The sequence below is a fragment of the Pelobates fuscus genome, chromosome 12, assembly GCF_036172605.1.
Source record: "Pelobates fuscus isolate aPelFus1 chromosome 12, aPelFus1.pri, whole genome shotgun sequence".
In the NCBI taxonomy this organism is placed as follows: Eukaryota; Metazoa; Chordata; class Amphibia; order Anura; family Pelobatidae; genus Pelobates; species Pelobates fuscus.
This window is the reverse complement of record NC_086328.1, coordinates 98,660,729-98,683,148: the sequence shown is the minus strand read 5'-3', so window position 1 is coordinate 98,683,148 and position 22,420 is coordinate 98,660,729. Positions and strand designations below refer to the sequence as shown.

At 42.4% G+C, this 22,420-nt stretch overlaps 1 protein-coding gene across 1 annotated transcript in view; it reads right to left on the bottom strand.

The window, feature by feature from the left end:
- LOC134578489 (intestinal mucin-like protein) overlaps nucleotides 1–22,420 on the bottom strand; it is a 75,837-nt gene that overhangs the window by 37,850 nt on the left and 15,567 nt on the right. Inside the window, exons 2-4 of the mRNA XM_063437482.1 lie at nucleotides 18,981–19,021; nucleotides 9,911–10,027; nucleotides 5,939–6,025 (exon numbers count right to left, since the gene is read on the bottom strand). Of these exons, the coding sequence (XP_063293552.1) occupies nucleotides 5,939–6,025; nucleotides 9,911–9,952 (129 nt within the window). The 5' untranslated portion in view covers nucleotides 9,953–10,027; nucleotides 18,981–19,021. The remainder of the gene's footprint in view (nucleotides 1–5,938; nucleotides 6,026–9,910; nucleotides 10,028–18,980; nucleotides 19,022–22,420) is intronic.

The following is a 22,420-nucleotide window of genomic DNA, read 5'->3' as shown; positions in this document are numbered from 1 at the left end:
GGGCTAAAGTAATTATCACAGGTAGGAACATATACAATTTTTATACAATTCTTATAACTTCAAATGTACACATCACATTCAAATAAAACTTACATTTTCAGAACAAGCATAACCAGGGGACAAATATATAAAAGAAAATAACCTGAATCGGTTCAGGGGTTCGGGAGATAGATATAAGTCACTTTTGACCGACCGCAAGCATGGCTTTCCTGCCCAAGAAGAGATCCATATGGTTAGGCGGTGCGGTTGGTCTATCTTCTCCTTCAGATAAAGTACACTTTGCATGAACGTATCGGTTTGTGCATACTTTCATCGCAATCAGTTAATTCGACAGTTTATTCCCTGAAATTAGCGCTCAGTTCGTATGGTTTTAGCCGAACGCATGGAAGATAGAAGGCTCAGCGGTGTTTGTGAAACTAGTAGCAGAAAACAGTTCCAAGAGATCGACGACCAAACACCGTTGAGCGCGTTCGGCTAAACAAAATGGCCACCGCCACGTGTTCGTTCATACGAACGCCGGCCACCCAGGCATTCGACAATTAAGCTGCAGTTAACCACAGCTTCTGGGTGGTTAACAGGCAGCACGCTCCACATGCAGGGAGGTCGGTCATTCAACAGTTTGTTCGGTAAAATGAACCACATTAGAATAATCCATTCGACAGACTCCATTCACTGAAGCAGTGCCGGGAAAACATACGAACAACAGTTTTTCCCCCAGTCCTGATGCAGAATTTAACACAGGGGCCATAGTCAGAAGGCAAGAGGCTAGCCATTAGTCCTCTCCAGGCCCAAGTGGCAATGTTAATTTTGCCAAACAAGTTATAAGAGCTTCCAAATCACACACAGAAGAGAAAATAGCACAGTCAGTAAAAAAAAGGGGGCAAAACATTTTGTAGATACATAAATGAGAAAAGGAAAGTAAAACAAGCATTAGTTAGATTAAAAACCAAAGAAGGAAGGTATGTAGAAGAGGATAAAGTTCTAGCTGACTGCCTCAATGAATATTTTTGTTCAGTATTTACAGATGAAAATTAAGGAAAGGGACCTCAGTTAGGAAAAAGGGCAAATGAGTCATTTACTACATGTGAGTTTACAGAGGAAGAGGTTCTATTTCAACTGTCAAAAGTAATGACAAATAAGTCAATGGGACCTGATGGAATACACCCAAAGTTATTAAAAGAGCTTAGTGGTGTACTAGCAAAACCATTAACAGATTTATTTAACCAATCATTGTTAACAGGAGTAATCCCAGAAGATTGAAAGTTAGCGAATGTTGATAGTTATATATATATATATATGCATAAAACAGTGAAAACCGGGGGCGGAGCCAGCTGTTGAACAGAACGGACGCATCGTGCAGAGCTCCGAGCCAAACGGCACAAATTAACCGATCTACCGGCGGAGATTGGGCATTTACCTACCCCACATTCGACCATCTAGCAGGGGAAGAGGCAATGGGCAAGAAAAACCAAAAACCGAGGCCCGACAAGCCCCCTTTCAGCCATGACATAGGCGAACTCCTGCGGAACTCACAGAAGGCGCATGGGAGAAAATGGCGCTGGGGGAAGCTGAGTATTCTGACTCCTCAGAAGACTTTTACCCGGACCTGGGTGAAGGTGCAACGGCAAACCAACCTAAGGTACACACAACTAAAACCCCCCCAGCCGGGGAACCAGTTACAGCGGCCCTCCTAACAAAGATGTTCACTGACCTCAGGCGAGACCTAGCGGCAGACAGAACTGCCTTCAAAGAGGCTATGGAAAGGGCTAATACACGGCTTACCACATTGGAAACAAATACCAATGCACACGACGGCCGGCTCACTACTCTGGAGCAGAGAATGACAGACCTTTACAAACTGCAACAAGATACTGCAGATAAAGTTGAAGCCTTTGAGGATCACAGACGACGGACAAATCTGAAAATCAGAGGGGTTCCGGACACCGTCGGGACCGACGACCTCCCACACTATGTGCGGCGCCTTATGGCTACGCTATTACAACCCAAGCAAGCCAAACAAGTGAAATTGGATGGTTGGTTCCGACTACCCAAATCAACCACGGCACCCTCCAATGCCCCAGCTGACCTCATAGTGAGATTTCAAACTCACAGAGATAAAGCCACGGTCCTGGCAGCCTGCAGGGGGAAAACCCCAATAATGTTTGAGGACTCAAATTTACAATTGTTCCCATATCGAACCAGGAGCACACTCAGCTGGCGCAAAGGGCTACAACCGAGCCTGCAACACCTTAGATCACAAGATATCCAGTACCGCTGGGGTACACCGAGGCTAGTGTCATTCAACTACCAAGGAACCACTTACAGGGCAAGAAGCCTACAGGAATTGGACTCCCACCTGACACAGCTGAGCCTGACACCACCACACAAGGACACTGCGACTGCTCTGGCCAGAGTGGACCCCACAACAGTCAAGGAGTTTGTGCCCAGAACACCCCGGCGTGCCAACATCACGGGCGGCACAACCTGAAGGTGGAATATAGGCAGGAAGCCCATTGAATGCCGCAGACCCCGCCGATTCACTCAGTGACTATACACACCACGCATTAACCTGTTAATTTGCTTATTGGACTCTATGTAAATGATTGCTGTTTGCACCCATAGTCCTATACCCTTATTCTCCGTTGTTATTTTTATTTCCTTTATTTTTTTTAATTATATCCATCTGCAGAGTACACACCAGTACCCGACCAAGCCACACAGGGCCTTACATGGGCAGCCATGCTATTATGACCCAGATGCGCCCACCACAACATTGTTACAAGACCCCCCTCCCCCCTGCCTCACTAAGCTCGTTCCGTAAACTGAACCCGATGTCACCCCAGAGGGGGCCTCCTATGATCCCTGGGTCACCATAGCCAGTAGACCATCTCTCGATTGTTTCATATGTATGTCCCAAGGGGTCTTCTTTGTATTACAGTTTGTATATTATGTCATTTAACATGTTACCTCTTTTAAAAAAAAAAAAAAAACACTCGGCAGATCACTGCACTAAACCTAGTGTTACTGCTTTTGTACATGCATGAGAACGTTATGGGCACTAGCCCACATTTCGTATTGTAATGATTACTTTATACAATCTGCTGAGTGACCAAAATAAAGAATTAAAAAAAAAAAAAAAAAAAACAGTGAAAACCACCCAGTAATTCCCAAGTGGAGAATAAAAAGACCGCTAAATCTAAATGCTAAAAGTAACAAATGAGAGAGCCCTTAACAAGATGTAACAGTAGCAATCTCTATAGCTATCTAAAAGGTGCTGACAATAATAAGTAAATATTGTTTGAAACTCAGTAGCAACCTGTATTCCCAATTGTAGGGATGTATCAGAAAGAAGTAGATATCAGCTGTAGCTATTGGCTCAATTATAATAAATTAACCATTACTAAAGAAAAAGGAGAGAATGTGCTGAACCTTCACTAAATAGAACAGTGTGGACACTGAAAATAGGTTCCCCCAAGTGTTCCCCCACTTGGCGTTATATTAGGAGGAGTCTTAGGAGGAGGAAATACAAGGAGTTCAGTTTTAGAGAGATTGAGTTTCAAAAAGCAGGAGGACATCCAATCAGAGATAGAAGAATGGCAAGCAGTGACACGTTGCAGAACGGCATGGAAGAGGTCCAGGGAGGAGAGATATATCTGAGTGTCATCAGTGTACAGTTGGTATTGGAATCCAAATGAGGTAATAAGTTTGACAAGAGAGGCAGTGTAAAGAAAAAATAAAAGGAGACCAACTAAGGAGCCTTGGGGGACTCCAACAGAGACAGGATGAAGGGAGGAGGTATCATTAGAAAAGGAGACACTGAATGAGTGTTGAGAGAGATAGGAGGAAAATTGTCACTTAGTCATCCACACATAAAAATGTGGTTATTGGCATTTACTGTCCTGACAGGAAAAGTTGTGCCGAGCAACATTACCGTCCTGACAGGAGAAGTTGTGTCAATCAGCAATCATGCACACCTGGTAATTGCTTTTGGAGTCAAAGGCCGGTTACAGCCAATTGGATCCAGAGGAGGGATATTTAACCCAACTCTCCTCCTGCTCATTGCCCTGCCGTGGTTTCATGCCTATGGATCTTGATTTTCCGGTATTTGATTTTGACTTTGTTTTGACTTCCCTGATATATGGTATCCTTGACTTTTGGCTTTCCCTCATCTTTGTGTCTGATTCTGTGTCTCTGACCTCAGCAAGTATTTTGACTATTCTTGGAGACGTTAAGTCTGGCCATTCTAAGGTCTGGTTATACATTATCCTTAGTCCTAGGTGTGACACAGTACTGCGTGCTGGATCAACTTGTAATCCTGACAAAAACCAAGAGAGGAGAGTGTCCAGAGACCGAGTGATTGAAGAGTTTAGAGAAGGAGAACATGGTCAACAGTGTCAAAGGCAGCAGAGAGGTAAATAATAATTAGAATGGAGTAGTGCCCTTTGGATTTAGCTGTGATTAGGTAATTAGTGACTCTAATAAGAGCAGGCTCAGTAGAGTGGAGGGGGTGGAAGCCAGACTAAATAGGGTCAAGGAGAGAGTTGAAATTGAGGAAACAAGTCAGACGGGTAAAGACCAGTCTTTCCAGAAACTTTGAGGAAAATGGGAGCAGGGATATGGGACGATAGTTAGAAGGGGAGGACGTGTCAAGAGATTTTTTTTTTAAATTCTTTATTTTTGTTGTGCAAATAGTAACATACAAGTTTGTTGCACCACAACAGCAGGACAAACGAAAAACACAGTATACGATTATAACATGGCATACAGAGCAATTGCACACATTTTATAGTTAAGGTGTTCTAGCAGGCAAGCTGAGTACCGTAAATTAGGTGTACGACAAGCTAATAAACACATCAGAGAATATGTCATTGGTATACAAACATGCTTATAAGATCATGTGAGCAAGAGTGAGTAGGAAAAAAATAGGAAAAAGAAGGTGTAAAAGTAACATGACATGATGAAAATGCTGCATTTCTCCCTCTTTTTTCTTAAATAAACAGCACAGGCTACCCAATAATGTCTAAGAGGTAGGATATGAATATGACATGCTAGAATAATGTAAAAAACTAATAGGTAGCCCACATTCAAGTTTGATGATCTCAGCTGATGTGAAAAACATACTCATAGGATTTCAAAATCAACAAGATAATGTCATTTGTTTTTTACAGCTGTGCAACAGCATACATTGACCATTTCAGTCCCATTACCAAACTTTTCTTAATATGTCAAATAGTTGGACTGAAACATTGGACTGAAAACTGAAATATTTTTTTTTTTTGTGACCCACATAAACTTAAACCTGGTTTATTTGGCCCATGTTAGCCTTTGAGTTTGACAGGCTTGCTGTATAAGTTTATGTTATTGGATAAGCCTGGAATTGTGTTGAGTTGAAAATTGACTTGTAAAATATTATAGTGGTGATTTTTGTTTCTATCATAAGTATATTTCATTTTTAAACTTTTCCTACATAAGCATATTCTTTGTTTCCCATCCTTTTTGTCTCATTCAAAAGAAATGGCTACATGATTATCATTTACATTTTAGAACAAAATTGCAGCTTAAAGGACCACTATAGTGCCAGGAAAACAAACTTGCATTCAGTCAGTCCATAGGAAAGCTTTCTCAATGCTTTCCTATGGACGCTGGCGTCTTCTCACTGTGGCAGGGTTAAACCAAGCAGGCAGAGTTAAACCAAGAGGGACCTGGCACCTAGACCACTTAATTGAGCTGAAGTGGTCTGGGTGCCTATAGTGGTCCTTCAATGTCTTATGATTCGTGCTCTATGTAAACCTAAAGTGGTTTTGAATGTCCCCTAAGGAATCCAATATAACATAGCATTTCCTTTATTAAAAAATAAAAAAATCATAAAATGAAATGGTTTGAGTTTACATAATCATACAACTACAACAATCCTCAATGTTAATAAAATCAAACATACCTCGATCACCACTGTGTCATTTAGCAGACACGATGTCTTTACACATTCTCCACAGCATTTTGAATCTTTTGTAACATATGTATATCCCTGCAGGACAAGTAGAATACATATTTCTGTCATTTTGATACAACAATTTATGACCAAGGATTAAAAAGAATGTGTTAAAGGGAGATTGTAACTTCTCTGGAATTTATACCATTAAATAAAATGAGGTGATTCATTTTCTTTTAAATCTATTAAAGGAACACACTGCAGTGAATTAACCACCTTTTCAGAGGTGAGAAAGTCCCTCACCACCTCTTCTCTTCACCTCTGGGAGATCATTTCTAGATAATATACCTGCCAATCCAATTCTTTATAGAGAAGTTCACGTGGAGAAGACCTCTCATCCACTTTGTGCTAGTGCTCAAAGTCATAAGGAAAAGCATGCTCCTTCCTGCCTGACTGACGATAAGGTGAAACTCAATAGACTTACTAAAACATGGCAATTTTTCCTGAATTCAACCCTTTAATTAAAATGAGAAAGCAGGGACACTCTGTTAATGCTTAAAGTGTTTCAACCAGCTAATATGCTTTAGAGGTTTGTAGTACTTTTTCCTAAATGACAGCTGTCATCAAAGTTTCAGTTTTTCTTATTTTAATTTAATTTAACCAAACACAGCTGGGCAAAAGGAAAATCCAAGATGGCCGCCGCCTCGTGGTCGCTATCCGAACGACGGCCACCCGGGAAATCAATTAGCAGCCGATTGCTACAATGTTGCAATCGGTTAATGGGAGCCACACGACCCTCTGTGTGTGGGCTCCCATTCGGTACTTGATGCCTACCTATCATATTTTCATTTTTTCATTCCAAAACTCACTAATATCTTTTTTTATTTGGGTCCATTCCTTGTGACTTATATAATTGTGCTTCCATCTTTAAAGTGAAAGATCCACAAGTGGTGGTCCAAACACGATCCCACCCACACTTGTAGAGAAAACACCTAATTGGACACTCCTGTTGATATGTGCAGGTAACCAACATTCTAAGTATGGTTCTGCACATTAGCACATTGTAATTTTACTTTTTTCACCTCCTTTCACTGGTCTTGAACATAACTGTGTGAAGTTTAACGTTTAAGGCTGATACAATGTTAGGATGTGCTGCAGCAGCTCAGCCATTAAAGGACCACTCTAGGCACCCAGACCACTTCAGCTTAATGAAGTGGTCTGGGTGCCAGGTCTCTCTAGGATTAACCCTTTTTATTATAAACATAGCAGTTTCAGAGAAACTGCTATGTTTATATTAGGGTTAATCCAGCCTCCAAATCCTCTAGTGGCTGTCTCACTGACAGCCGCTAGAGGCGCTTGCGTGATTCTCACTGTGAAAATCACAGTAAGAGCACGCAAGCGTCCATAGGAAAGCATTGTAAATGCTTTCCTATTAGACCGGCTGAATGCGCGCGCAGCTCTTGCCGCGCATGCGCATTCAGCCGAAAGGGAGGGTCGGAGGCGGAGAGGAGGAGGAGAGCTCCCCGCCCGGCTCTGGAGAAAGAGGTAAGTTTAACCCCTTCCTCACACCAGAGCCCGGCGGGAGGGGATCCCTGAGGGTGGGGGGACCCTCAGGGCACTATAGTGCCAGGAAAACAAGTATGTTTTCCTGGCACTATAGTGGTCCTTTAACTTTAAACTGTGACAACAAGATACATTATATTTAAGTTGGACTTTTGTTTCAATTGTAGCAGTTTAATTTCTAGTTATGCTGGTGCATTTTGTAGCTATGCTCTTATAAACCTGGTTTTTCATCCAACTATATTAGTCTATCTGTGACTTATAAGGTAGTTTTTGAGATTTTTTTCATTATAGCTACCGACAGTCTTTCAGGCATACAACTAGCTTTTTGGTTCTTGACCAGTTCCCTAGATATATTTTTATGTCCGTTTTTTTCAGGGACATGACGATTTAATCTCTTAGCTTTCAGACATTGACCTCACGTGATATAATTAAAGTCTGCTGTCTGTAGCATTATAGAGATATATATTTATATATTCCTGTGACTAGGGTATGTGGAGGTGTGCCATTAGGCAAGATTATTACTCATTGGACTCTGACTATGAGTAATGGGTTTCTATGCTGTACTGTAATTATCTCTTTACTATTAACCATTATTACGAGTATTTCATTCTAATTTATTCCAGTGCATACTGTAAGCATCTGGATATTCTATCCCGTAGCGAGAGTATTCTTTTAGTTTTTTGCTTCCATCTTTAGTTGAAAGTTAACTTGTGTTATCACTTTATCTAAAGAAAAGGGTGTGGACATTTTCCAGTTGCGTGCTATAATTATTCTAACTGCTAACATAAACTGAATGAATATAAATGCTTCCTTATATTGTAATGTTTCAATATTCAAATGCATAATAACATTGTCCGGGAACCTAGGAATAGGCTTGTTTTTTAAATTCTCTATTACAATGAGTTATGCAGTGTGACATTGCAATGTCAAGAAATAGAAAATACAGTGTTCTGTTTAACTCATCTGTCAAATGAGTCATGCCATAAGATATACAACACCGGTCTGGCTTCAGACTTGCCATACATTCTGTTGATTTTATTTACCACTCTAGTGCCACAGCAGAAAGCAGTGTGATAGAAACATAGAAACATGTAATATGACAGCAGATATGAACCATTCGGCCCATCTAGGTCTGCCCAATTTTCTAAATATGCTCATTAGTCCCGGCTTTATAGCTAGGTTAGCCTTATGTCTATCCCACACATGCTTAAACTCCTTTACTGTGTTAACCTCTACCACTTCAGCTGGAAGGCTATTCCATGCATCCACTACCCTCTCAGTAAAGTAATACTTCTTCATATTATTTGTAAAACTTTGCCCCTCTAATTTAATACTATGTCCTCTTGTTGTGGTAGCTTTTCTTCTTTTAAATACAGTTTACTTCTTTACTTTGTTGATTCCTTTTGTGTAATTAAATGTTTCTAACACATCCCCCCTGTCTCATTTTTCCTCCAAGCTATACATGTTAAACTCCTTTAACTTTTCCATGTGAATTGCATCCTGTAATTTATGCACCAGTTTAGTAGCCCTTCTCTGAACTCTTTCCAGAATCAATATCCTTCTGGTCTCCAGTACTGTGTACAATACTCCAAGTGAGGTCTCACCAGTGTTCTGTACAATGGCATGAGCACTTCCCTCTTTCTACTGCTAATACCTCTACTTATACAACCAAGCATTCTGCTAGCATTTCCTGCTGCTCTATTACAGTGTCGGCCTACCTTCAAGTCATCTGAAATAATTACCCCTATGTCCCTTTCCTCAGATGTTTAGTTGAGGACTCTATCAAATATTTTATACTCTGCCCTTCGGTTTTTACATCCAAGTTGCATTATCTTGCATTATCTTATGTATATTAAATGTCAGTTGCCACAACTCTGACCATTTTTCTAGTTTACCTAAATCCTTTGACTTATCCCTACTGGAATATCAACCCTGTTACATATCTTAGTATCATCAGCAAAACAACAGATCTTACCATCAAGACCTTCTGCAATATCCTTTATAAAAATATTAAAGAGAATGGATCCAAGTACAGATCCCTTAGATACCCCACTGGTAATAAGACTTTGCTTCGAATATACTCCATTGACTACAACCCTCTGTTGCCTGTCACTCAGCCACTGCCTTACCCATTCAACAATATTGGAATCCAAACTTTAAGATTGCAGTTTATTGTTAAGCATTCTATGTGCCTTACTGAAATATAGGTAAGCAATGTCTACTGCACCATCCTGATGTATTATTTTAATTACCTAATCAAAAAATCAATAATATCAGTTTGGTATGACCTCCCTGAAGTATACCCATGTTGTCTCTGATCTTGAAATCTATGTGATTTTAGATGTTCTATTCTCTTTTGTGGTTAGAAATAGTCTAAACGTCCCTGTTTTCTTTAATGAAAAAAAAAAAAATACTTACAGGTTGACAGTTTTCCTGGCATACTATTGGCTTGCATGCCATAACAGGTCTATTTGAGGTTGTTATGCACTCACAGACTTCACAGTTATCTTTTTCATATGTCACATTTGATCCCACCTGAATGCAATGCAAGATATAAATTATTATAATTACAATTGACTAATTACTACTGGATTAGCACATGTACTGTTTATATATATATATATATATATATATATATATATATATATATATATATATATATATATATATATATATATATATATATATATAAAGGAAAATTTAATTTCAACAACCTCTGCTCTGAATTCTTCCTTGCAACTAAACCTGCATAGTGAAGGATCGGATGGGAGGAAAATATTGCGTTAAAGATGGCAGTGCAGCACGGAGGTGATTTTTGAGGCTTGATTATGGTGTGCCCAGGCACACACAGCACACCCCATGCACACGCCTATGAACACACTCTTCTTTTTCTTCTGACACTGTCTTCTCTCCTCCTTGATTCCTTCTGGTCCTTTACCTTTCTGATCCCTTTCTGGTACTTTTGCTCCCTTCTGCTCCTTGCAGACCGTTGCTGTTCCTTGCAGACCGTTTCTGCTTCTTGCAGACCCTTTCTTCTCCTTGCTGCCCATTTCTGCCCCCTTTCTGCTCATTCTCCTACTTTACCTTTGTGCTCCTTCTTATTCTTGTTGCTCCTTTACCTTTGTGCTCCTTCTGTACCTTCGTGCTCCTTGCTACCCCTTCCTGTAGGCTGCCCCTCATCCCTCATTTACCTGATCTGTAGGCTGTCCCTCCATCCCTCACTTACCTGATCTGTAGGCTGTCTCTACAGTCTGGTAGTTGCTGGCTGCACTCTGTGCTGCTCCCCCACGGATTCAGTCAGGAGAGAGAAGCAGGGATAAGATGTACCTTCCTATCCCTGCCTCTCTCCACACACACACTGGTATTGCAGGTTATTCTCAATCACACTAACACAAGTGGAAAAATCCAGAGGAGGGCAAGTGCTCCCCTCGCCCCCTCCTGCATGCTAAGAATACAATGAGCTATGTTTTTGTTTGAATATTTCATTATTTTCTCCAGTCTGTTACTGTTGCACAGGGGTGCCCAAAAGGTAGGTCCCCAGATGTTTTAAAACTACAATTTCCATGAGGCTTTGTCATTCTAAACGCATGCAAAACATCATGGGAGGTGTAGTTCTATAACATCTGGAGATCTACATTTTGGGCACCCCCACTGTAGCAGTTCTCTGATAAGCAAGACTTCTTACAACAGTGAAATACATGAACAGATTAGATACATATTCAAATAAGTGGTGACTGTTGCAGTTTAATGATGGTGGAACAGTGATTAATAGCTCAGCCCCTGAGCATAATTTTCAGCCATCAATAAGGGAGTAGATGAAGAAAGTATAGATATACAGGGTTATTTACTAAAGTGAGAATTCAAAGGGAATTTCAAATACAAGGCAGAAATAGCCAAACTAGAAACATTCTCTAAGTCTACTATGCTTCCAGTTCAGCTAATTTGGTCTTACATTTGAAATTCACTTTGAATTCTAACTTTACGGAATAACCCTGATAATTATGACAGACAGATGGGTTTTTTTTTTTATTTTTTTAGATAATGTTATTTTTAGGTTATACTTAACATCTTATGTTTAGTCTTTAACACACAAATATACCTATCTCTATAAAACAAACTAGCAGTGATATTCATATATTCCTGGCTATTTCTCATGGCAGCATCACTTATGGGTAGCTCCTCCCTTAGCAGTCACAGGACAGGAATTAATTAGATTAATTAATTAATTAGACTGATAGGTATAAAGAGTCCCTCCTCCCCTTACACCACAGTCTTTTTTCCTGTCCTTAGCAAGTTCTACAGGACTTTTTACTTTTTATTTTATGGCCACCTTCCTGCGTTTGTCGTGGGTTCGTTCCAAATGAAGTTCAGCCTCTCTTCATTTGAAGGACCCAGTAAACAGCCTGCATGAGCAGGACTAACTGGGTCAGGTTCAGAGTAAGTACTGAACTGCTGCGTGGGATGTATATCTAGTGTTTGAGGGAGACACTGTTCTAAGCTTCCTGGGGTTGGTTATCCTTAAAAATTTCCCCTTGTTCTGGAAGTGCCCCTAGTAATTGGGGTTGAAATCCCCCCTTACCTTGCTGGCAGTGCTTTGGGGATCCATACTGCTGTCTGCCTAATGAAGGGTGCTGTTGTGTTCTATTGGGAGTTGTGTTTTCTTGCCTGCACGCCCTGGGTTGCCCCTGAGGGCTTTCTGGGAGTTGCTGTCCTTGTGGGGGCTGTGTTCAGCTCTTCCTCGGCCAGCATTGCTGTTTTGCCGAGGTGTGCGTTCCAGCCGCGGAATTGCCGAACCCGGAAGTGCCTCGCGCCGGCCGCGAGGCTTGGAACGCATGGCGTGCGTTCCAGCGCTCTGCGCATGCGCGGACCGGGCGCAGAGGTATTTAAACAGGGGAATACTGACACTTGCCTGTCAGCTGTTCGGAACTTCTGATTTTCGGTCTGTATTTTGCCAGTTCTCCTTCTTGCTGTCTCCTGGCTGCCTGGAGTGTGTTTTCTGCCGTTATGAGGTAGGATTGCCTGTTTCCATGGTTATTGCTGGGGGCTTTGGGTTTGCTTTCCAGTTTGCACTTTTGGACTTATTAGGAATGTGTTTCTGATTTGCCTTTGTTCCTTTTATAGTATGGATTCTCCCTCTGCCTCTGCTAGATCCCTCTCTAGAAAACATAGGTGAGCCATTTATTTTGTTCAGGGGGGGGTTGTTAAAAGAGTGCCATGCTGAGCCTGTAATATATGTTATATATGGCTTTATTTCAGCCCCAGCAAACAGTTGGATTCTCCAGCGAGAAAATCCAGAGAAAAGACCAACAGATGCATCAATTGTTCATCACCTGCTCCACCTGGAAGGAACCTCTGCAGGGAATGCTTGTCGGAAGCGGCTAATGTCCCCAGTAAGACTTCACCGCAGGACGACCTTAAGCTTTGGATTTCCCGTGCAATTGCTGAGGGCTTTAAGTCTACCACGGGATGTGGCGGCCCTCCTAAGAGACGCAGAGCGGAACCTCAGTCTTCCAGCTCTGAGGAGGATCCGGACCTGTGGGAGGTCTCTGATGAGGGGGAGGAGGAGGCTGACTATGCCTCCAGGTCTCTGGACTCTAAGTCTGTGGATCGGCTTATTACCCTCCTGTCAGACCTTCCGGCATCCGTACTCCGGGGACTTCCGGGTAGACGGAGCGCGGCCACTCCCCCTCCTCTGACGCGGTCACTCCCAGGATACAAAGGGAGACCGCGGCAACACCTCAGTGCTGGATCAATTTGAAAGCCTCCCGCGAAAACTTCAAGCTAAGTGTATCTGTGTTTACCTCTCCTGTGTATCGGACCCGGACTGTTTATCGTTTACCTGCCTTCTCCTCTCCTCGACCACTGACTTGCCTTTGGATACTCTTTTGTCTGCAGCCTACTTAATCCTCTCTGAGAAACATCTCTCATCAAACCGGATTACCACCCCTACAAAGCTAAGTAGAACTCATCTGCCTAAACAGGAGTATTGTTATCCTGCATCTCTGCTTACCTTCTTTTGCTTCACCCTAACTAATTGTTCTGCTGCCAATTAACAATTCTACATTGGAATCTCATCTCTGTTCAGACTAAATATTGCCTCACCCTAATCTTCTCTGCAAATCCTGCTGCTGCTTAATTTTCTGACAAGGAATTAAAGAGACAGCTCAACTTGAATTTTACTTTATTTCAATTATAACATTAATAAACAATTTTCAGTTATCTACAGTTGTGATCCATATTGTCAATAAGTAACCATTACACCTCCTCAGAGACACTCTTAGCCTCACGGAAGAGAAGTCTGAATTGAGAGAGGCTGACAGGTTCTTTGAGGATTTGAAACCTAATAGACCAACGTTCCCAGTGCATTCCTCTATAAAGGACATGATCCTTCAGGAGTGGAATAAGCCGGAGAGGAAGCCCACCTTGAAAAACAAGTTCGTGAGGACTTATCCTTATTCTACCATGGACTGCTGCCTTTGGAATTCGGTTCCCAAGGTTGATGCCGCAGTGATCCATATGGCTAAAAAGACCACGCTTCCTATAGACTCCATGGCATACTTAAGAGAACCTATGGAAAAGCGTATGGATGGTGACCTAATTAAAGCCTATCTGGCGCTAGGCTCTGCCCTTCATCCGGCAGTGGCGCTGACCACTCTCTCCAGGGCCTTACGAGTTTGGCTCGCTAATTTGGAGGAAGATATTGATCAAGGTGTCCGTAGAGAACATCTCCTGGGAAGTCTCAAGGATTTGTGCCTTGCTACTGAATTTTGCTCTGAAGCCTCCCTGGACATCACTCGCATGATTGCCAAAGGTATGGCCCTATCGGTGGCCTCCAGAAGGGCTTTATGGCTTCATTCCTGGGGGGCGGACTATGCCTCCAAAGCGTCCTTGTGTGGTCTACCGTTCCAAGGGGACCTCCTGTTTGGTAAGATCCTGGAGGATGCCATTCAGAAAGCGGCTGATGGGAAAAAAGCGTTTCTTCCACAAGTCAGCAGAAAGGGTTTTTCCTCCTCCTGGAAAACCAGGCGATTTAAGGATCGGTCCTTTCGGGACAGTAGAAGCTACAAGCCCGGAAGGGAGTATTCCAGGAACTCTTCGTGGAAGTCCTTCTCTCACTCCTCTTCCAATAAGGCTTCCAGAGGTAGAGGTGCCAGGACCTCCGGGAAGACCTTCTGAAGGTCCTCGGGCCCATCCGGGTACGGTGGGTGGAAGACTGCAGTTCTTTTACCCGGTGTGGGCCGCAAATGTCACAGACGAGTGGGTCACCTCAATCATAAAAGAAGGCTACAGGATAGAATTTTCCTCTCGTCCACGTGCTGCCCATTTCAGAAAATCAAAAGTGTCAGAAGGTGTCAAACGAAGGGCCATGAGGACTTGCATTTCCACTCTGTTGGGACAGAAGGTGTTGGAGGAAGTCCCTTCTCACGAAAGATTCCAGGGGATGTATTCCACTGTGTTTTTGGCCCCAAAGCCCCAGGGAAAGTGGCGTCTCATCCTGAACCTAAAAGGAGTGAACGCCTTTCTAGACGTAAGGACATTCAAAATGGAATCCTTACAGACTATCCTAAAGTGCGTAAAAGCAGGAGATTGGATGACCTCCATAGACTTAAAAGACGCCTACTACCAAATCCCTGTAAACAGCAATCACATGCAGTTCCTTCGGTTCTGGGCTTTAGGAAGACATTTCCAATTCCGAGGGCTTCCGTTTGGTCTCAGCTTAGCGCCAAGGACTTTCTCGAAGGTCCTTGTCTCTCTGATTGCCGTCATAAGGATGAGAGGTATCGAGATATTCCATTACCTGGACGACATACTCATCGTAGGGCCTTCACAAGGAATAGTGGAGCTTCATACATTAATGGCAATGAACATCCTGCAAGATCACGGGTGGCTTCTCAACATAGAAAAAAGCTCCCTGATTCCATCTCAGACCATCGTGTTCCTCGGAGCGGTGATAAATACAATTTCTGCTCATGTGTTTTTGTCTCCAGAGAGGGTCATGAAGTTACAAGACAAAGTCAAGAAGCTCCAGGTTCTAGAAAAGGCCTCGGCAAGGGAAGTCATGAGTCTCCTGGGTTCTTTGACGTCTACGATAGGTTTGGTGAAGTGGGCCCAATGGAAGTTTCGCCCTGTACAGAGTTGTTTTCTTCTCCAGTTCGACAGAGAAAAAACGGATTGGGATCAGGAAATTTCTCTGCCCCTGCCAGTAAGAAGAGAGTTGGACTGGTGGAGGAACGGGAAGAACCTAGCAAAGGGTTTTCCCTTGGAAGAACCTCCGTGGACCGTTATTACGACGGATGCCAGTTCTTCTGGTTGGGGTGCCCACCTCGATTCCTCATGGACTCAAGGGTGGTGGACTCGAGAAGAAAGTCGGCTTCACTCGAACCTAAGAGAACTGCGAGCTGTTTCCAAGGCCATTCAGGTGTTCCTTCCAAAGATCAGGAATTCCTGGGTGTTGATCAAGACGGACAACCGAGCGGTGGCCTCTTATGTAAACAACCAGGGAGGCACAAGGAGCAAGCGGCTCTTAAAAGAGCTAGCTCCTCTAATGGTGATGGCCATGACCTATCTCCAGGGACTGAAGGCTATCTATCTCCCAGGCTCGGAGAACGTAGCGGCGGATTTTCTCAGCAGATCAGAAATTCTCCCGGGAGAATGGAAACTTCACCAGTCAGTTTTTGCTTGGATCACCCGTCGGTGGGGCATGCCCCAGATCGACCTGATGGCCTCGTTCAGGAATCGCCAGGTGGAGAATTACTACTCCCTCCACCCAGAGAGTCAGGCACTGGGCCAGGATGCTCTATCTCTTCCTTGGTCGTTCGATCTGGGGTATGCGTTCCCTCCCCTACCCATGATACCCAGGTTCCTGAGAAAAGTTTGGGCAGAAGGGAAAACGGTTATTGCCGTAATCCCGATTTGGCCTCGAAGGCCGTGGTTTCCCCTACTGTCAACGCTGAGCCAGGAACAGCCTCGGCCCCTGCCTATATTGAAGGATCTGCTAACGCAGGGTCCAATATCCCATCCTCATCCGGAACGCCTCAAATTGGGGGTGTGGGTCTTGAAAAAGAAAGACTTCAACAATTAGGCCTTTCAGAAGCAGTGGTCAATACTCTCTTACACTCAAGGAAGGCTTCTACGTCTTCATGCTACCATAGAATCTGGGATGTGTTTCAGGAATGGGCTTCGGCCAAGCGAGTTGACTTCATACGCCCTCGCAACACTGAAATCTTGGAGTTCCTGCAAGAAGGTCTGGATAAGGGTCTTAGCATCAGCACTCTTAAAGTTCAGTCTTCGGCCCTGTCAGCTTTGTGCAACACCTCTTGGTCATCAGACCCATTGATCTCCAGGTTCTTCAAGGCAGCTTTCAAGTTGAGACCACCTTCGAGATCCACTACCCCTCCTTGGGACCTTCCGCTTGTTCTCGACTACCTGACTGAGGATCTATTCGTTCCTCTTGAGAATTTGGATGCTGTCCTCCTAACTTACAAAACATTGTTCTTAGTAGCAATTACTTCCGCTAGGAGAATTTCAGAGATCAAGGCCTTCTCCACCCTGCCTTCTTGTCTCCAGTTCTACCACAATAGGGTGTGCCTGAAACCTAATCCTGCATTTCTGCCTAAAGTGGTCTCTCGTTTCCATCTATCTCAAGAGGTGGTCCTGCCATCCTTCTACCCCAATCCTTCTTCACCAGAGGAGATCAAGTGGCGACGTTTGGATGTCATGAACTGCCTGTCTATGTACCTTGAACGTTCTGCTCCTTACAGGAAAACTCACCAGCTTTTCGTTTTGCCTTCAGGGGCCAGGAGAGGTGAGGCAGCTTCTCTATCTACATTGAAGCGTTGGATTGCTCTTGTAATCAGAAAGGCTTATCTCAATAAAGATCGCTCTCCTCCGCTGAAGATAAAGGCTCATTCAACCAGAGCATTGTCAACTTCATGGGCTAATTGGGCAGAGGTTCCATACGATGACATTTGCAAGGCAGCCACCTGGTCTTCCCCGATGACGTTCATGAAACACTACAAACTTGATGTGGATGCTCCTTCCACCTCATTTGGGAAGAGTGTCTTGTCTACGGTTTCTTTGTCCCGTGGATATTAAATTCAGTCATAGCATAATAATTTGTTCTGTGTGTTTTTATCATAATTTTATTCCCACCCTAATTTTGTGAGCTTGGGTATTACCCATAAGTGATGCTGCCATGATTAGCCAGGAATAGAGAAAATTTATGCCAAACTTACCGTAATTTTCTTTTCCTGGCTATTTCTCATGGCAGCATCAGGGTTCCCGCCCATTTTTTATTTTCAGCTTTATAATTGGACTGTGGTGTAAGGGGAGGAGGGACTCTTTATACCTATCAGTCTAATTAATTAATTAATCTAATTAATTCCTGTCCTGTGACTGCTAAGGGAGGAGCTACCCATAAGTGATGCTGCCATGAGAAATAGCCAGGAAAAGAAAATTACGGTAAGTTTGGCATAAATTTTCTCTATTATTATACTAAGCTAAATAATTAGGTAAATAATGTGTGCAATCCGAATGAATTTTTGCCCAATAATAATCAAATACATAGAATGCAAAGGTAATTATAACAATGTTACTTGCACAATATTGGAAGGCCAAATTTATATTATAAACAGACTCAAATTAGAGCTGATGTTTGATTGTTTTGCATTATTTTTAGTTAATTTATGTAATGGTCTAGTACAATCTTAGAACATTATTTCACCACCAAGGACAGGCAATCGTTTAACCGTGTTTGGGTAAAAAAGTGATGTAATAAAGAGTTGTATTTTCTTTCGAACATTTTTAGGACTGTTAAACAACAGAATGTGTGGTGACAGAGACATATAGAAATACTTGCATTATAATCTTCAAGACATAATATGATTACATTGCTCAGAGTCTTACTTTAGAAGGTTACTCCAAGCACCATAACCACTACAGTGATTTAAAGTTGCCAAGGTGCCCAGAGTCTGTATGTGCAGCATTTTGCCATTAAATGCTGCACATACAGAGTTTAAGCAGATTGCTGCTGGATGTGAAGCTTTATCTCAGGCGGTGTCATTAGGGTGTTGTAAGCCAGCCTGGAACATGAATTAAAATTTTGTTAAATTTTAGATTTGTGAATCAAATGAATTCTATACTTTGCATAGGATTCAGATGTGAAAGGACCATTTTAAATCCGGAAACCAAATGTATCCAGGACATTACGTCAAATTTAGTTGAACCAACTAAATTTCAATCAGAACTGGCTTTAGTAAACCTGTGAATTGCCAATGTGGTCAGAATTCAGTAATTTTTTACCAGATTTTCTGGTAATCTGGTGTTTAGTGAATAAATCTATGTTTTTTGGTTTGAGTAACTCTTTGATTATTCTACACAAGACATTGTGATAAGAAATTCAGAGAATGATTTTTGCAAGATAAAAAGTAATTGAACTGATAAAACTGTAATGATATTTATAGAGATATTTCTTATAGAGGGTACTTACCGCAATAGTAGAGCCATTGAACAAACAGACACCTGACTGCTCTGTTAATAAAGATATATTTTTGTATGATTGTAGGACAAAATGTTTTTAAGTAGAAAATGCAATACTATGTCTGTTTCCCTTGAATATTTTTGTTTATTAGAAAATATACTGTTAGAATTGTTTATACATTATTGCATTTATCACAGTTTCAAAAATAGTTTTAGTATATTGAATTCTTAAATATGTCCACGCAAATAGTTTAAAAAAATAACAATATGCGCAGCTGAGCCACAACTGGACAGAAGTACACAATCTAGCCCAAGACGTAACGGCCAACATCCTCCTCTTTAACCACCAAATATACCTGTTGTTGGATCTCCCAGTGGAGATACCCCAGCACAAAAGAAAACCGATCTCACACATTGCCCTGATGGCACAGCAACTAATAGCAAGGAAATGGAAGCCTCCTGTACCCCCCAAGAAAGAGGACCTACTTGGGGAACTGCATAAGCAATGGATATATGAGACTTCCTATACACCCCTCATCCCTCCTTCTACACTCTATCTGAAAACATGGGAACTCTGGTGCACATGGAAATCTGGTAACACATGATGATTGTATACTCTATCATCCTAATCTCGAACTTACCTGTCTAAGTACCATGTTGAAACCAAACAGAGGGCGAAACTTCATTACTTCATTACTTTATTACTTTACTGTTAAGCATACACAGAGCACTGCTGCTCAGCTGTAAGTGTATTGCAATATCCCAAAGATGCAAGATGCAATGTACCCACCCCCCTTTCCCTTCCCCCTTTTCTTTTCTGTACCCATTCCCTATTGAGAGAGAGAGAGAGAGAGAGACTCTATTTGAGTACCCTCACATGCCTCCTTGGCAAACAATTAGAAATCTGTGCCAATCCCTCACAGCTCTTAGCTTATGAGTACATTAGAAAGTCTCTTTTGTTCTATGTTTTACTGGGAGTGATACAGTGAGTACAGACTAGGCAGAATAGCAAGGTGCAACAGTACGGTAAGGCAATATAATTTTTCCTCATATTTAAATTTTGTTCAAGACATCAGACACTTGTCCCTGTGATGGTTCGGGAACAAATTCAGACATGCCAAAAGCGTGAGGAAAAAAAGTGACTATTAATGTGTTGCAATGCAAAAATGGCTACATTTACAGTTCTGAGTTGTCAACATGCCATAATTACATCATTATATCTCTATACAAATTGAGAGAACTTTGTTTTAGAATGATAATAGTTTTTTTCTTTTGGAACTTATATTAATGAATAATGGGGAGCAGTTGCAACAGGAGTAATTTTAGGTTTAAAAAAGGGAAGTCTTTCTATAAACTTAAACTTAAAAAAAAAAGGTAAATGGGCAATTGACAACCCACTCGCCCCTTCTACCCTGAGAAAACCAAAGGTTTTGGACACATCCAGTCTGTAGCATCAGTGACCATTCTTCACTTTAAAAAACAAAACAAAACAAAAAAAACTGTTCACTAGCAGGGAGTCATTAATTTTGAAAAATTGGGCCATCAGTTGCCAACGCACATTTTCTTTAATTAAAAAAATCCTCTGTTTTTCAAAATAAATGACTACTGTGACTGCTCCACTTTTTTTAAACTGCTTTTAATTGTAGTGGTTTTAAACCGCCTGGTTGAGTTTTGTAATGCCTGCTACCTCCACAGACACAATCAAGTGAAGCTGAGGTTATGGTACTGTTTTCTTTCAAACTGAAGAACAGTCACTCATGCTACAGCCTGGAAGTGTGAGAAAGCTTTGTTCTCAGTTGCTTGACAGTTGCCCATGTCCACTCACTTTGTCCTGTAAAAAAGAAGTGACAAACTTTTCAGCGTGGAAAAAACATTGCCCTATCAGATTATCCGAGTCTGAGTGAGGTGGCACGCATAGTCACACTATAAGACTCAACCAGGCAATGTAAAACCACTACAATGAAAGGCATGATAAAAAAAATGAGTGTCAACAAGAGTCATTCAATTTTAAACATTGTTTTTAATAAAAAATAAAGGAATGAGTCAGTGGGCACTGGGCAACTGTCAACCCACTCACGCCTTTCACCAATAGAAGAATGAAAGCTATCCCACACATCCAGTATGTATCGTCAGTAGCGATGTCCCGAACAGTTCGCCGGGAACTATTCCCCAGCGAACATAGCTTGTTCGCGGTCACCGCGGCAGGTGAACATATGCGATGTTCGGTCCGCCCCCTATTCGTCATCATTGAGTAAACTTTGACCCTGCACCTCACAGTCAGCAGACACATTCCAGCCAATCAGTAGCAGACCCTCCCTCCCAGATCCTCCCACCTCCATGACGAATAGGGGGCGGACCGAACATCGCATATGTTCGCCCGCCGCGGCGACCGCGAACAAGCTATGTTCGCCGGTGAACAGTTCCCGGCGAACTGTTCGGGACATCTCTAATCGTCAGTAACCATCCTTCAGTGTGGGGGAAAAACAGTGTCCTTTTAGCTTTTCCTAACTTGTGGATGTTATACGTGTAGTTACATCACAAGACAGGCAGCCCTAAACCAAATAACTATAATGAATACAATTTTAAAACGTTACAACAACCACCAAGTTAGTATCCTTTTTTTTTTTTTCTACAGAGCGTTAAAATAAATACTTGCCGCACTCAATTTATTCACTAGATGAAGTGGGTCCAACTGTTCTTGTACAACTTGTCTCTGCCAACTACTATGACTATTCTCCCTTTTTCCATTGCTCTGCCTAATGGTGGCCTTAGTAGTAATGGCCGGAGGTATTGCTGTTGGTATTTGGTTGTGAAGAATCAGATACAGAACTAGTGGACTCCTCTATTCATTTCCTTTCCATGGGATTTGCATGTTGCAAGTTGGCTTTCTTAGTGGCACTTAACGTGATTGTGACATTTTTTTTTGCTGCAATATATTAACCTGAACCATTTGCCTTGTGGCTGCTGAAGATGCAGGTGGACTTGTACCAGGGGCAGTGGAAGCTGTCACAACACTAGTGGAAGTTGTCACATCACTAGCCTATATACTAGCACTTAGATTATTAATGCTAATTGAAATGTTGATGGTGTGGTATTGGTGATGTTGATGGGGGTGGTAATGGTGGTGGTTGTGACCCTGATCTGCCTCCTTGACAATCTCAACCAATCCAAGGCTTTCTATGGGACAACATTGTGATTGGCTAAGATCACTATTCTGATGATGTCAGCCAAGGAGGCAGATCAGGGGAAGAGTCAACACCAGCAGACCAGTTGCCCACCCCTTCCAGTCCCTCCAAGGAAATAGTGAGGACAAGGGTCTCCCATGCTGGCCCATGCAGGGCTGGTGCTATCAACGTGCTGGCCCTGCTGTTTGCCTTCACTGACTGGCGGGGAGATCATCGATCTCCCTCGCCGACCCACAGGCACCTTACTGGGCAGCCGGAGGGGAAG